Source organism: Myxocyprinus asiaticus, chromosome 41, assembly GCF_019703515.2.
Source record: "Myxocyprinus asiaticus isolate MX2 ecotype Aquarium Trade chromosome 41, UBuf_Myxa_2, whole genome shotgun sequence".
NCBI classification, from domain to species: domain Eukaryota; kingdom Metazoa; phylum Chordata; class Actinopteri; order Cypriniformes; family Catostomidae; genus Myxocyprinus; species Myxocyprinus asiaticus.
The window spans coordinates 37,101,440-37,116,317 of NC_059384.1; the positions used below are offsets into that span (position 1 = coordinate 37,101,440).

General features: G+C 37.7%; 1 protein-coding gene and 1 long non-coding RNA gene across 5 annotated transcripts in view; one reads left to right on the forward strand and one right to left on the reverse strand.

The window, feature by feature from the left end:
* The first annotated feature begins 2,427 nt into the window (after positions 1-2,427).
* The window catches only part of LOC127432193 (uncharacterized), a 29,363-nt gene continuing 16,912 nt past the window's right edge, over positions 2,428-14,878 (forward strand). The window contains exon 1 of the long non-coding RNA XR_007895713.1: positions 2,428-2,576. This is a non-coding gene — a long non-coding RNA (uncharacterized LOC127432193). The remainder of the gene's footprint in view (positions 2,577-14,878) is intronic.
* LOC127432186 (transcription factor AP-2-alpha-like) lies at positions 2,853-14,245 on the reverse strand. Of its 4 annotated transcripts, none has more exons than XM_051683055.1 (7): positions 14,134-14,245; positions 9,998-10,417; positions 9,003-9,054; positions 7,274-7,499; positions 6,508-6,626; positions 4,931-5,072; positions 2,853-4,291 (listed from the first exon to the last, which is right to left on the reverse strand). In XM_051683055.1, the coding sequence occupies exons 1-7, from the start codon at positions 14,185-14,187 to the stop codon at positions 4,003-4,005; spliced, it is 1,302 nt and encodes a 433-aa protein (XP_051539015.1). In that variant the 5' UTR covers positions 14,188-14,245; the 3' UTR covers positions 2,853-4,002. The 4 variants fall into 4 exon arrangements, with proteins under 4 accessions (XP_051539015.1, XP_051539018.1, XP_051539019.1 ...); XM_051683058.1 differs by lacking the exon at positions 14,134-14,245 and adding an exon at positions 12,521-12,643; XM_051683059.1 differs by lacking the exon at positions 14,134-14,245 and adding an exon at positions 10,942-11,405.

Genomic DNA, 14,878 nt, shown 5'->3' on the forward strand with positions numbered 1-14,878 from the left:
TAAGGGGCTCTGTGATCACCTAGCCAATAGTGGTTCTCCTTTGGTTGAAAACTTTAACATATCCCATATTAGAGAAACGTCCTCATAGATCATATGGCTTAAGGGCAGTCACTATGCAGCAACTTTTGACTGCCATTATGAAACATGCTACAGACTTGTCTAACCTGCCATTGGAGGGAAAAGAAAACGATGAGAAGGAAGACAGAGTGGTGGCCCCATACAGAAATCTGACATATGGCCATATATTAACACAGATATACATTTAGAGTTCATATATTTGGCATATACAGTAGCCTATGTAAACATCAAATTCCACTAGTATTTAGTCAAATATATGTTATATATAGGACACATCCATTTTTGTAGTGTGTTCCAAATATGTACAAGTATGTGACTTTTATATCAGTGAAAACCATAGCCAATGAACATTTATTGCCACATATCAGATTTCTGTATGAGGGTGTTCATTTAGCAAACGTTCAACCAAATGTGCTTGGTTAAAATAACTATATGTATTTAATCATCCAGCCATTTAAAAGTGTAAACTAGAACAGGGTCGTGTGAAATTATTATAATTCATCTTTCATAATCTTTCTATTGCAATTCATGTGTCATCCACAAGATGCATAGTGGCCTATTCGTTTAAAGTTTAATTATCAGAAGTAGTTTGCATTGGCTTTGCAATAATCAAAGTTACGCATTAATTGCGTTTATTTTGTGTCCCTTCATCTGTAATAAACTGTGAGAAAATCCGTTTAAGTTTCATGTATTTACGAGTGGTCCGAAGCTCTCGTTTATTTACAAACCCTTTGCGCACTACTTCGATATCGATGCTTTTGGGAAAGAGATTAAGTACATTTTATGTGCTTCTGACGTTTCACTTTTCTGACAGCGTTGTTGAATACGTGTCTTTGGCCAATTACTATTCACGAAACTTGACAGAATAAGTAACAGCAAGATTAAACCAAAACGAGAGTTAAGTGCTCAGCAAATCCAATCGCTCCTGCGTAAACGTCCCTCATATTCAACTAACCCTTCTCTGACACACAGTCTGTTGTGCATGAGCTGGAGTGTGTGTAAGAGAGTGGCTGCTACATCTGTAGCCTACATTCAAGACAAATCATTCTAATAGAATGTTGGAAAATTCTGTACAATTCACGCCAGTAAATTAACAATGATTTGGGGGAACAAAAGGACACACGTGTTAATTATTACACCGAAATGAAGTGTAATTGATATAGCTGTTGCGGGATGTTCAAATAGTCTCATTGCATGAGAATTCTTCACAACCCGAATTCAGCCGGATATTGCAGAGAACGTCAGTTTCATCTCTCGGCGTTTTATATATTTTCATTTTGCTGCAAGGCATTGTTCTTTTCAACTAGTTCAACTAAAATAAATTGAAGTAAAATACAAAATTCACAAAACAACGAACGCTGTGTGTTGTAATTAATCGCGATACGGTTGTTGGTGTTTATAAATGAATGTGAATTAGTACTAACGTGCTTTTGTGATATAGCTGCTGTTTCAAATGCTTTCGTTGCGCTCAGAAACAAAAAATCATTGGACCTCTAATACATTTAATAAATGACATTAGCGTTAATGACACACATGCACGTTAAGAAATTCCTAATTCCAAATGAATACTGTTTAACATGATTGTTTTCCCTTAAAATGACTATTCATGCGCTTTTTTTCTGCGCCTGCATCAGGAGGAGCAGCCGGGTATCCTCCTTTCTGAGAGAGCTATTGTGCCCGAGGTTAGAATCCCACACACAATCTGAGAAGCAGCCAACAAAAACAGTCTTGACAGACAATGCTTCGCCTCACCTGCTGCTGCACTGTGCATTGCAATTATGCCAAGGACATGTACAGTTAGGCTTCGTTCGTGTTATTTGAAAACAACTGCATCTCAATCGAACAGACTGTCTCAGCAAAAGAAAAATATGTGCGAAAAGGAAAAGTCATTATGGTGAAAATATTGTGCATGCAGATCTTTCCTCAGTTCAGCGACAGACGTCTACTGGGCATGCTGCTTAGATATAGCAGCGAATCTAACACGCTCCAGTGAAGATTGATTTCCAGGCAAATGCTATCAATAAGCAATCAAACTCAACAAATTTGAGTTATGCAATGCACAGAAGAACCATACGTGTCCAGACACGACATTATCTGCGTGTATACCCAATGACTGAACAAAATTGGATCAGTGTAAATATATACAGCGCTCATGGATGTTGCTTTTCGTTTTAACACTGATATGCAATGCCACAGTTTCGTTCAAATGAACTGTAAACTATAAATTACAACCAGTGATTTGCATTGTAATGACATGAAAGAGTGTATCAGAAAAAGTAAGGTGGCGTCTGCAAATAAAAGCATGGAAATGGCAACTGCACTAACCTTCAGCTGGATTCTACATCTGACTGGTTTTAAAGAGCGCTCTCGCTCGAGGGCTAAAACTACACACATTCACTTCAAACACGATTGAGAATTCATTGTATTCTGTGTCATTTGGCTTGGCAAAAAAGCTCCCTGCCATATTTGAATGATCCTGTGCTCTGAACTAGTTGAAAGTAAGTTTATTATTATTATTATTATTATTATTATTATTATTGTTGTTGTTGTTGTTGTTGTTATTATTATACATGAAGGAAACAATGGGTTCAACTGCTTATTGCATGGAGCAATCGTCAAGGGAGAGTTAAACTCAATTACAGTAACCGTGCTGAATATAGAGAGAGAGAGAGAGAGAGAGAGAGAGAGAGAGAGAGAGAGAGAGAGAGAGAGAGAATACACCCCTGCGCAGCAAGCAGTGAATAATAAAAAAAAGTAATGAATAAAAATCGACATGAAGTGTATCAAATATTTATTTTTTTCTGGGCAACAAAGAACTATAATACATTGACAGGCATGGGAGCTATTGCCAGCACAGGTTTATGCAATACAGATTAAACCGCCTCCAATTTAGACAGTGGACATACAAGATATCAGGTGGTCCCAAATGTTGTGAATTTATTCAAAAGAAAAAAGGAAATAATTCATAAGACAATATCCATTTATTGCTCTTGTGGTGCTTGAGAGAATAACAAGAGGTGATTGGCACAACACATAAAAATCTGGTATAAAAACAAGAAGATAGAAACACAAAACTAGCATCGTAAGGGTCTCCGTAATGACAGTTTTCGATTTAAACTGAATGGCATAAGGATAATATATAGAGAAATGGATGTTTATTTCTTTTCAATTTGTTCACTTGCTTCAATGTCGCCTCAACATGCTACAAGAGGGCTGAACTGAAATATCCCAGAGAAGAATACCCCAAACTTCTGTTTTCTAAGAACCATAAAACCACATGAAGAACTAAGCGAATATTCAAACCCACTAAAACAGGAGGTACCAGATAAATAAAAAAAGAAGTTTGAACAGACGTACCATATTTACAATTCCCATTAAATTACACATAAATAAATATATACATACATGAACACAGATTCCCTCTTATAACCGCGAATCGTGTTGAAATTCAAAGTTCAAGTTGGTCGCTCGGAGTGATAAGTCAATAACTTGAAGTCATGGCATGAAACTGTAGATTTTTTGTTGTTGTTTTCTTTTTTCAAGTTTATTATTCACAATACTGATAGAAAATCATCCTCTTTCAGCTTCTTGTTGTCACATGGCTACAATCGTAAATGGAGAAATTGAAGAGAAATCGCTGGATTTCAGTCCGTTGAACTCATAAAAAAGGGAGTTCATAAAAAGTTCTGCTGTGGCAGATCTGTACTCCTCTTATTGAGACTCTGCTTTTATTTTGATTTAGTGAAATGCCTTTTCCACGATTTCCAAGGTCAATTGTGTTTTTTATTTTATTTAAAAGGGGGGGGGGGGGGGGGGTGAAAAAAAATCAGAAGTGTTTCAAAATGTCAAGATCAGGAGGTGGCGCGTCAATCTTGATCACTAGTGTGTTTTGTCATAATGAAATTGGGATGTGGTGGGTGGACATCACTTTCTGTGTTTCTCATCTTTATCTCCTGCTTTCGAGCCCGTCTCGTTGTGGTTGTTGGGGTTGTTGTTCAGGTACATTTTGTCCATGGCTTTAATGGCCTCCGTCAGATAGTTCTGCAGCGCCGTGAGGGCCGCGCACATGGCTGGAGTCCCGAATCCGTGCGAAATAAGACTGAAGTGGGTCAAACAGCTCTGAATCCCGGGCTCCAGAATGGGCTGTGGACGTGAATTCCCCAAGGGTGAGCGGTCTTGCGAGAGCAGGTCCGTGAACTCTTTGCAGATTTGTCTAGAAGGAGACACAATGTAGGATGCGTGTCAGGATGAAGCTAATTACAGCTGAAGGTATGAAGTCACAAATGTATTAGTAACACTATGTGCTCCTTATGTGGCCCTTAATCAATGAGATGCGTATTCCTTTTGACAGCAGCTCGCTTGGTCAGTGCAGGATCGGAGGGACAAATGGAGAACTCAAGTTGAGTTTCAAACGAGAATCATATACCTCAGTGAAACGTATGAATTAGATTATTAGCCTCCAATACTGCTGAAGGTCCTTTTGTTATTTTTTATTTTTCATTCGAGGGGTCGTGTGTATCATCTAAATGACTTGATCCTGTTGAGGTTATTGGTTTTGCTCAAAAGTTGGGAATATACAAAGAATATAGGCCTACTGTCAGTCTTATGACTTCACTAGTAATTTTGTGCAATTCCGTATTTTTGTATTTCACGAAACCACTCTAGGATATCAGCTCCATAAAGTAGTAATTGAATCCTTCCCTATATATTAGCACATGTAGATACATCTGACAGCAGTCTATTACAAATGTATTTCAAATTCCAGAGCGGCAGTTAAAAAAAAAAAAAACCGCGAAGCATCCTTAAACAGTGAAATAAGCTTTGTCATTTGAATAGTGAGAACTGCACTTACTTTGAAGCCAATAACATGTTTTTTCTTTGGACTTGTTCATTTGGGTCGGAATGCTGTCGGTTCACATATTCAGCTACCGCCTTGGCTGGAAACTCAGTCTCGCATACATAACCAAAATCTCTGGCCAGATGCACAGCTTCACCTTGGAGAAAATGAGAGTTAGTGTGTAACATATTACTTAAATATACTGCAATCAAACGTAAGCAATTAACCTTCTTTCACGTTTGTCATCTAATTAACGTCCGCGGCCGATGAGCAGTACATCACTCTTTATCAATCATTAATGCACCTTTAGTTTCATTTCCAAGAAGAAATTGGATTCTGTCAATTCATGCGTCAGAAGAAATGCTTCTTTATGAATGAGCAGAACATCCGATAACTGCAAATGATAATGACAGCACGTCATTGATTCGTGATTCTTCTATCAATATTTAAATAAAAAAATAAAAAAAAAAAAACATTGTATTTAAGAAAGCAATTTCGAACGGCTAAAAGTAAACCATCATCTTATACTTCAGCCATGAAAATTAGGTTACTGCATCTAGGTCTGTGTGTTTGGTTGATTTTTTCTTCTTCTTTTTTCCCCCCAAGTCTTTGGTTTTAATTTCCTGAAACAGTTGGGTTTTTACTGTGGGCCTTCCTGTCATAAGCCCAGAGTCCGGAAGAACGCATGCGCCAATTAGCATCAAAGCTCAACTCCACTAAACTGCTTTCCATAAAATGGAGCAGATCATAAACAATAACAGCACTTCTGAAAGCCAGTGTCCACCAACGAAATCAGCGTGTGCGTGCGTGTCCCCCAAACCCCCCTCCGCCCTTATCTCGCAGGAATCGTACATTTCAGGCTCATTACCATACAAGAGCAAATTTCAATGAAGCACGATACATATTACATTCAGTCTTCAACGGCAATGATTAACAGGAACCAATGAACCGTCTCCAGCTTTCACCTTTAAAACCCACGGCACACCAAATACCACTGCACGGAATAATCACCTCCAACTTTGCAAGCAAAATGGATTTATTCAGCAGCAATGGCATCTTCGCAGCGCAACATAATTAACTCATTTATATTTCATAATAGACTTTCAACCTACAGGTCAACTGCATCAAGCTTGCAAGGGTAAAATTAATATGCAATAATAATAATAATAATAATAATAATAAGGTTGTTACACCATATACTCTTCAGCAATTGCATAAAACAACAACAACAACACACACACACACACACACACAAAACTCAACTAATCTTGCAAAAAGTAGGCCTCCTGAATCCTGAGACACCCGATTCGTGGATTTAAAAATAAGTTGTGCTGCTCACAGTTAAAAAAAAAAAAAAAAAAATACAATAAAATAAAAAATAAAAAGTTCCTGTAATCACATAAAATTATTTCACAATTGTAACTCCTGTTTCGGTTCTCCGAAAACAGCCTTTTCTCATATCCTTCATGCATTGTTGCTTGCAAGACAAACTCTCCATTTCACGGATGAATGCAAATGCTGATTTAGAATGGCTCCCATGTAGCCGCATTAAACACCTGCTTTATCATACATATATTCATCAGGAAACTTACCTTCCACCAGTGACGTCAGAAGGGTAACATTGGCGGCCTTGCGTCTTCCTGCTGGTAGATTTAAACCGATTTTATCCAATTTCTCTCGTAAGGATCTTCCGCCGTTCTTAGATTTAGCCCTTTGAAGCAAATGAGAAAAATGTGTCATAATATGTAATTGTTTCTATTATTGTTAACTATCTTTATGTCGTCCCATAATATAATGGCCTTAGGCCAATTATTATTATTTTTTTATATAAATTATGATAATAGCACTGATAATATCCCCTCAATGACCGGAGCGCGTATGAACTTGCATAGAGGCCAAATAAAAAAATTAAAACAATTAAGCAGTCCTGTGTCCCCAAGAGCCCTGTTTATATAACAGCTTTTCGAGTAACTTTTCATGCTAGAAGCAAGAGCTCTCTTTTGAAAGACTTTTGCATTACGGAGATGTGATGGAATGTTAAAAAAAAAAATAATACTTTTTCATATTTAGATATTTTTTTTATTTTTCTACTGTACATTTGTTATTATTCTACTGACTTAACCTGATATTTAATTGCTCCACTAAGGCTACAGTTTTCCATTAAATTGTACTGGGTTATGATATGGCAGTATGTGCTCGTTGTAATTTGGTAGGCCACTGCAGTATAATAACTTGCGATTCGAGGTTCAATATTTTGTATATGCTGTATGGTCTAATAAACTACCATGTCGGTGTGTTTGGCGACGGCAATCGCTTAATAACATGTAATTATTGGTGTATAATGGAAGTCCAGCTCACCTCCTCAAGACCCCGCCGAGCAGAGAGGCGTTCAGGCACTCGGGCGGAGAGAGGCGTCTCTGTACCTCCGCTACTGTGACTTTGTACTTTGATGTTGAGCTGAGAAGAGACAGACGACCCGGAACCGAACAGAACACTTCATTTGGGTTTACCACACCGCCAAAAAGTCCGTCCTTATTAATCGGTATGGCAGAGACATTGCTGTTCTTGGATATGGAAACGGGACCTGAAAAATGGAACACGATTAGCCCCCCTCATTCCAGTATACAGAAGCAACCGGGGGGTGGGGGGGGGGGGGGGGGGGGTGAATTTCCATGCAGCAGACAGCTATTGAGTAAGATTAGACATATGCGCTTATATGCACATCATCCTGCACGCCTATGTGAAATCAAAGGCAATATGGTCTTATCAGAGAGGAAGGGAAATAGATAACAACACAGCAATAGATTTTCACTCAGCTCATGAATGTAACTGCTGGAATATGCCCCGAGTAATGAAGTGGCCAAGCCATCAAACTATTTCATATTACCGCAATGGTTACTCCAGACCGAGCTCAAAGAATATGACAGCGGAACATGCGTTGCAATGCCTCGAGTTTGGTCCTGACTGCACAGTGCAAATGTAAATAAAATTTGAGCCTCATGTCAAATTTGGTGGAACAACATAAAACAGAAACTGAAAAAGGAGAAAGACGGCAAGACGGGTAAATGTAGATTTATGGATAACAACAACAACAACAATGATAATAATAATAATAATAATAATAATAGTTATTATTATTATTATTATTATTATACTTAGCTATTATAGATTTTAAAAGCCGATGCTTAGATAACAATATGTAGAAATCCAATATATATATATATATATATATATATATATATATATATATATATATATATATATATATATATATCGTTATTCAACACCATTTTCGGTGTCTGAACACTCACTAATTTTCTAGCCACATAAGCGCATTGAAAGATTCTCACAAATCCACACATACACACATTTAACTCACACAACGCTCTTACAAATAATTGTTCAGGCCTAAATCCTGCCACAGTGCCCGTTGTTTCTTTATGTGCTAACCGGAAACAAAAGCACAGGCACTTTTGGACAGATCACTTGTGACATTAATAGCTCAGGGGAGACTGATAGAGACGAGAGGAGTTAAACGAACGTGTTTGTGGAATGAGTATCTCTGCAGATTTATACACAGTGCATCAAATTTAAGCTGTCAAAGATTTCACGTGGTTAAAACGAAGAAAACTCAATCTCACTGCAGCGCATTTGAAAATGAGAAAACAATTAATTCCCTTCTTCTCCTATACAGCCATTTTTGACCAAATCAACCCAAACGAAACAATGAGCGATTTAGGTGCACAAAATGACCAATCATGCGATATAATTATCAGTTTCTGTTAACAACGAAGTCTCGACTTTCGTTTCTCACATTATTTCTGAATCTCATATTTAGCAAATTGCATTAAAGGCTTCCGGTTTCAATTTAGTCACAGACCAAACCAAGATTAAACAAGCACCATAATATTAACACACATATAAGGCCCGTTATGAAACACTTGGTTAAAATGGTTAGTGCGTTATCTCCAGGCAACCTCAAGGCCTACAAATTAACCCGATCCGTCTCCCAGCAAGCACGGGTAGACTTTACGAGCGGAGGGCTGCCAGTGGAAGCACGTACGGTATTTCAGAGGAAATTGCTTACCTTTCTTGATGACTGTTTGGTCTGGGATGTGAATTCCTTGATCTTCAACATGCTGCAAAGATCAAACAGCAAATTAATACAGATTTAAAGAATGAATATATTCTAACCTAACCCTAACCTATAATTTGTATATACTTAGCAAACGAAATAAAATGAAGCTCAAAGAGAGAAAAAATACAAACCCTTAATGTAGATATTTATGTCTATGAACACCATTACTTGTACGTCGGTTGGCATAAGCCTCTGGTAATTAAAATTATAAAAGCTTGAGCGATGTGAAATGAAGAAATTATAATACAAATAAAATGTATTTAATTTCAAATCATTAAACCCAGGGAATAAAACAACGGAAACCTAAATAAACATGCAATTGTGATTAAACAGTGCATTTTGCCTATGTATTGCTCTCACAGCTATGTAATTCGCCAAGATCTCTTCAGCAGGCAGACTACAATTAAATTACTGGTGAAAAGGGGGGCAGCCAGGAATCACGTCCAAAAATGACAGATAATATTAATCAAAAAGCTCAGTACACCATTCACTTTGTGTTGCTGGGGAGAACAACAGCGAAGAAGAAGAAGAGAAAAAAAACAATCATTAATTAATGAAAAAGCGGCTATCATTTACCTTGAAATTACTTTTTGAAAACCCGTCGTTAAAAACGTAAACGTATTTTAGTTTCTACATTTCCCTTAAAATAACAGGAAACGCTCACCATAGGCCATAAAGGTTAACACTGCAGCCTACATAAATAATGGGTTTGAAAGTATCAAATTAAAGCTGAAATAATTGTATTGCTTTCGCGCGGTATTGTAAAAACTGCTGCTCATCCGCACTGCCACAAGTTTATATTTCTCAAATAAATAAATACTTTAATTCGATATTTGACTGCTTAAGACTCCTCTAACTCATATTTTTAAATAACAGCAGCAGCATATATAAGTATGGCGATGATCACGCAATGATTGCATGTAGTTTTACAGATATTTCCTCACCTGAACATCTTCTAAAGAGTGAGGTATTCCATGGATAGGGATTGAATCCGTGAGTCCGGTATCGATGCCGTGACCCGACGGCAGCAGCACTTCTCTGCGGTACTCTCGGCACAGCTGATGCGGAAGCCCGCGGTGCTGGTGCAGCAGGCTGCTCTCCTGACTCTGCCGCTGGCCGGGCCAGCCCGGGTGCTGCGGTTGCGGCTGGGCGTGCAGAGAGTTTATGGAGTACGGGTCGTTAACGTGAGAGTAAGGGTCCTGAGACTGCGGGTAAATGGGCTGGTAGGGTGGTGGAAAGTATGGCGGCTGGAAGTCTGAGTTGGGCGTGTGAGAGAGCGGAGGAGCGCTGCCGTACGGAGACTGACCCACGCTGCCCAGCTGAGGTAACCGGGCAGTGCCGTTGCTGGTCCCGTCATGGCGATCCTTGGGAGAGAAAACGATAAACCACCGTTATAGTGCACGGTTTTAGTTTTCTTTCTTTCTTTCTTTTTAAGAAAAAAAAAAAACATAACTAGAGGCGATTTGTCATCGCACTCATGCAGTAAATAGTAATTTAAATAGAAAGCCGAATATGACATTATTTGATCAATAATAATAATAATAATAATAATAATAATAATAATTAGCCTATTATTATTATTATTATTATTATAGCATAATAACAATAAGAATTATTATTATTATACACCCATGGTTCTCAAATTAAAAGTTATTTTGCATTAAAATTGAACATCAATAATATGTTACTGATTTAGCATTTCAAGATTGAAAGGCGAACAAATAAAATACCCAGAGCTCACATCAAGTATAAAGTCTTTGTAATAGCATTTGATGCTACCAAGAAAAGCTTGCATGATGGTACAGACAAAACGACAGGATAAATGCAAACAATCGGAGAGTAAATGTTGAGCGCGATCTTCAGAGCTTTACCCTCGACAGTCACTCACCATCGCGGAAAAACTGTGCACTAACATCTGCGAAGATTTCCGAGGATTTTTGGCCAAGAATTTCAAAGGGACGAAACGAAAAAGAACGCGCAAATGAAATCAAGCCAATAACAAATGCAGGACAAAGTAGCGGTGACCGGCGTTCACATAAAGCGATAATCCATCAGAATCTGGGTAAATTCCCACTCTTCTTCATGTGCTCTTTAAATGCACAGTTTTTCTCTAAAGTTTCTTAGATCCCTTTGGCGTCTCCCGGCTCTGTCAGTGAGCTGTTCCCTCGCTTGAGCTCATGTTAGCACATACTGTCTCTTCCCATGCACTCCTAATAGTAGATATTCATGATTATTAATATTACACGAATACTTAATAAGGGAAGAATGGTCGGAAATCGAGCGTGAAGCGAGGAAGCAACTCAAGGCAGACTGCACTAAATGACGTCCATTGAATGAGGAATCAGTATATCTAATCAGAGATGGGGAGAGAGAGGGAGTAAGTGAGTGGGAGAGAGAGAGAGAGAGAGAGAGAGAGAGAGAGACAAAAAGAGGGACATTCTCCTGCCTCTGACGAATCAGAAAGAGGGGGGAACATTTTAAAAGGTTCGAGGGCAAGCAAACGTGAAAGAAAGACAGAACGAAGGGGGAAGAACGCAAGGAAGTAAACAATGAGCACCTCTGATTCTGGTGAAAATCCAGCAAACGCCGAGGGCATCTGGCATGGCATATTTTTAAGCTCACTGGACTAGAATCCCTCACCGCCACGAATATAGCAACGGCCAAGACACATACGACACATCTCACCGCCGGAGCAAATATTCACAAAACGTTAGGCGTGTATATGATCTCACACAATTCCCTCTCAATCACACTGGCGAATATTCTAAAACTGACTGTAGTTTTTTTATTTTATTTTTATCAGTGCGAAATAAAAAATAAGGGCATGAGTCCAGAGGTTCTTTCCTGCTCATCCAGAAACCAGCGAAAACACGTTTTACTGGCTTCTCCGAAACTACTCCCATATACTGTATTACTGCATTCACTACAAACAAATCAGACGAAATAACACATGAAGCACCTTTATAGGGAAAATCATTTCACGAAAACATTTTTAAACTTATTTAACCACTTTAATCGTTGTTTAATTGTGTTTATAACCTAGCAATCCTACGTTTGGTAGGTTTATTATTTATTGTCTTTTCTTTATATATATATATATATACACACACACACACACACACACATTTCGATATTACGACGTTTCGATATTTATTTATTTTTTCTGGTGAAATTCTATGCGAAATTAACGTGTAATTATTATTATTATTATTATTATTATTATTATTATTATTATTATTATTATTAGGCTATTGTCTATTTATAAAATTTAACAAGGCTGTTAACGTGATGTTCTGGAGCATGCAATATTGCAGATGTATTATAGTTGTATCGCTTTTTCTTTTAAATGCACACAAAGCAAGTCTAAACATGAAAATAAAAGCTTATTGCATGACAAGTAAAAGCACTCAGAATTTGGGTAAATATGATGCAAAATATTGTACTGAAAGCCTGCTTAAGCCGCTTACCTCACAGTCTTCATATTTAATATTATCAGTTAATTTCCAAAGCATTTTCATTGGTTGTGGATAGAATGAAGTGCGCCTTGGCTTGAGTATGACACAGTGCACACTGCACAGGGCTCGAGCTGCGCGCTCAGATCTCCCTCTAATGGTGGAAGAGAGAGACTCGCGCGCTACTGTAATAACCCTCATTAGCATATCAGAGACCAAAACCAATGAATATACACAGGTAGAAACTGCAACGCGTATTTCCAGTAACAATGCTTTTACTGGGGTTCTTGTGTATTTCAAAAAGTGGCAGTAAATACATGGGTTGATATTAATGGGGAATGAGAACGGTTGTCACCATTTAATTTAATTATACGATCGGATTAATTCTTGCAAGCGATGCTGCAAGAAATACCCTGAACCATGGAACATATGTGACAAATATTGATCTTTTTCATGGGCCACGGGCTTCAGTGTGAGCAAAGTGTTAGAATCCACAACCGAAGAACAGTTTGTAAAACACATTTAACTATATTAAACTACTGAGATAAGAAATGCAAATATTTCAGCGGGCAAAACCACACTTCTTCCATCCTGAAAATGATAAACTGTTGTTTTAGTCCTATAGTGAGCCCGGCCTGCAAAACACTCTCAAAACTGTTATGCAAAAGTGGTCGATTCTGCAGCTCTATTTAGAACATGTAGCGGCGCAATTTGATAAATGTAAATAATTAACACAACAACATGACTTGTTAAATGTGAATGAGGTCGGGAGACAGTTCGCCGGTCTAAGGCGTCGTCTCTCTCTCTTATCCCTATTACCATTTTTGGTGGGGTGAGTCCAGTTGTCATTAATGAGAGGCCGAAAGAAACTAAGACACACTGAAGATTAAGAGAGGCAGAGAAACGAGCAATAGAAATGGATGGTTGTGCTTCTTTGTTGTGTGGGGGTCCACATCACTGAAACTAATAGTACAAAAGAATAGCCAAACTTGGTTTCATCCCCAACACTGTTTGGCAATCTATACCCTGGGAAATGTGCTTTCAATTGCGAGTATGTCTGTACGCAATAATCACATTTACATTTTCTTTAGATAGCATATTTACTTTAGCGCTATTTTCAGAAATCAAATTATTAATCATTTGGTCTATAATTAATTACGAACTTTTTATTTATTTTCACATTGACGTAAATGGGCATATATATATATATATATATAAAAAGACACATTGTGCTTTATTATTACGCTATAAAAATAAGGCTTAACAGAGAAATCCTGTCTTATAATGTAACAAGGGGAATGTCTTTATGCATGCAAGCACAGAATTGATAACATTGCAAGAATATGTAAAGTCGTTTGTCTATTATTAAATAAATAACATTAAACCTTACAGAACATGCGTTTCACTGTCACGGTCCCAAACTCAAATCTGCCTGAACGAACTACTGCCACCGATTTGTTTGAATCAGTTTCTTTGCAATTATTAATACTGGACCAATGGTGTCTGGAAAACTTTGCTGAAAAGCTACCGTGGTCAAGACATAATTCAAAAGCAACATTCAAAAATAAAAGCGTGTAGCCTACTTTCATCACCCTTATATACTGTACCTTATAAGGAAAATAGCTTACCTGCCAGTCTCCCATTTTGCCTATAAGTGACATTCTTGTGTCTTCTTGATACATCACACAGTGTTATCTCATTGGGTCTTCTGTCCTTAAGCAAAATTCCACTTTAGCTGAACAAAATCTACTCACCTGGACATAAGAACAGAGAACCACCTAACGGCGCATGCGCACTGCTACAGGCACGCGTGAGGTAACGACACCTGGAAAGGGTAAAGGCAGTATTGAGATTTCTGCTGCATGAACACGAGCAGAAAGAAGTAAAAGAAACCCCTTCTGCTGTTCAATCTGATTCACCTGCTGTTGAATCAGAGTCAATATGTTACAATTGACATTCTTGGTCAGTCAGCACGCAAATAAACATGCAAGATTATCTATTTACATTGGCAATTATGCAACAAAACAATTAAGTTTTGTTGAAAAACGAATTGTAACCTAACTACACTTTAAAAAAAGAAGAAAAAAAAGTCAGCTGTTGTTACCAGAATAATGATGTGAAAAATACAGTAAAAATGTCAACAACTTTACAGAACAACTTGTACATTTTACAGTTTAAAACTTTTGTAATTTACGTGACCACGCTGGCACTGTAAAAAAAAAAAAAAAAAAAAAAAAACCTTGATATTAACTTTCTGATACTGTAAAAATCTGCTTTTCAATTTATAATATATTGTTAATCACATAGTAATTACAGAAGAGCACATGATGACTTGAAGTTCATCAAGAGAGGCTCTTCCAGGAGCAATGACCA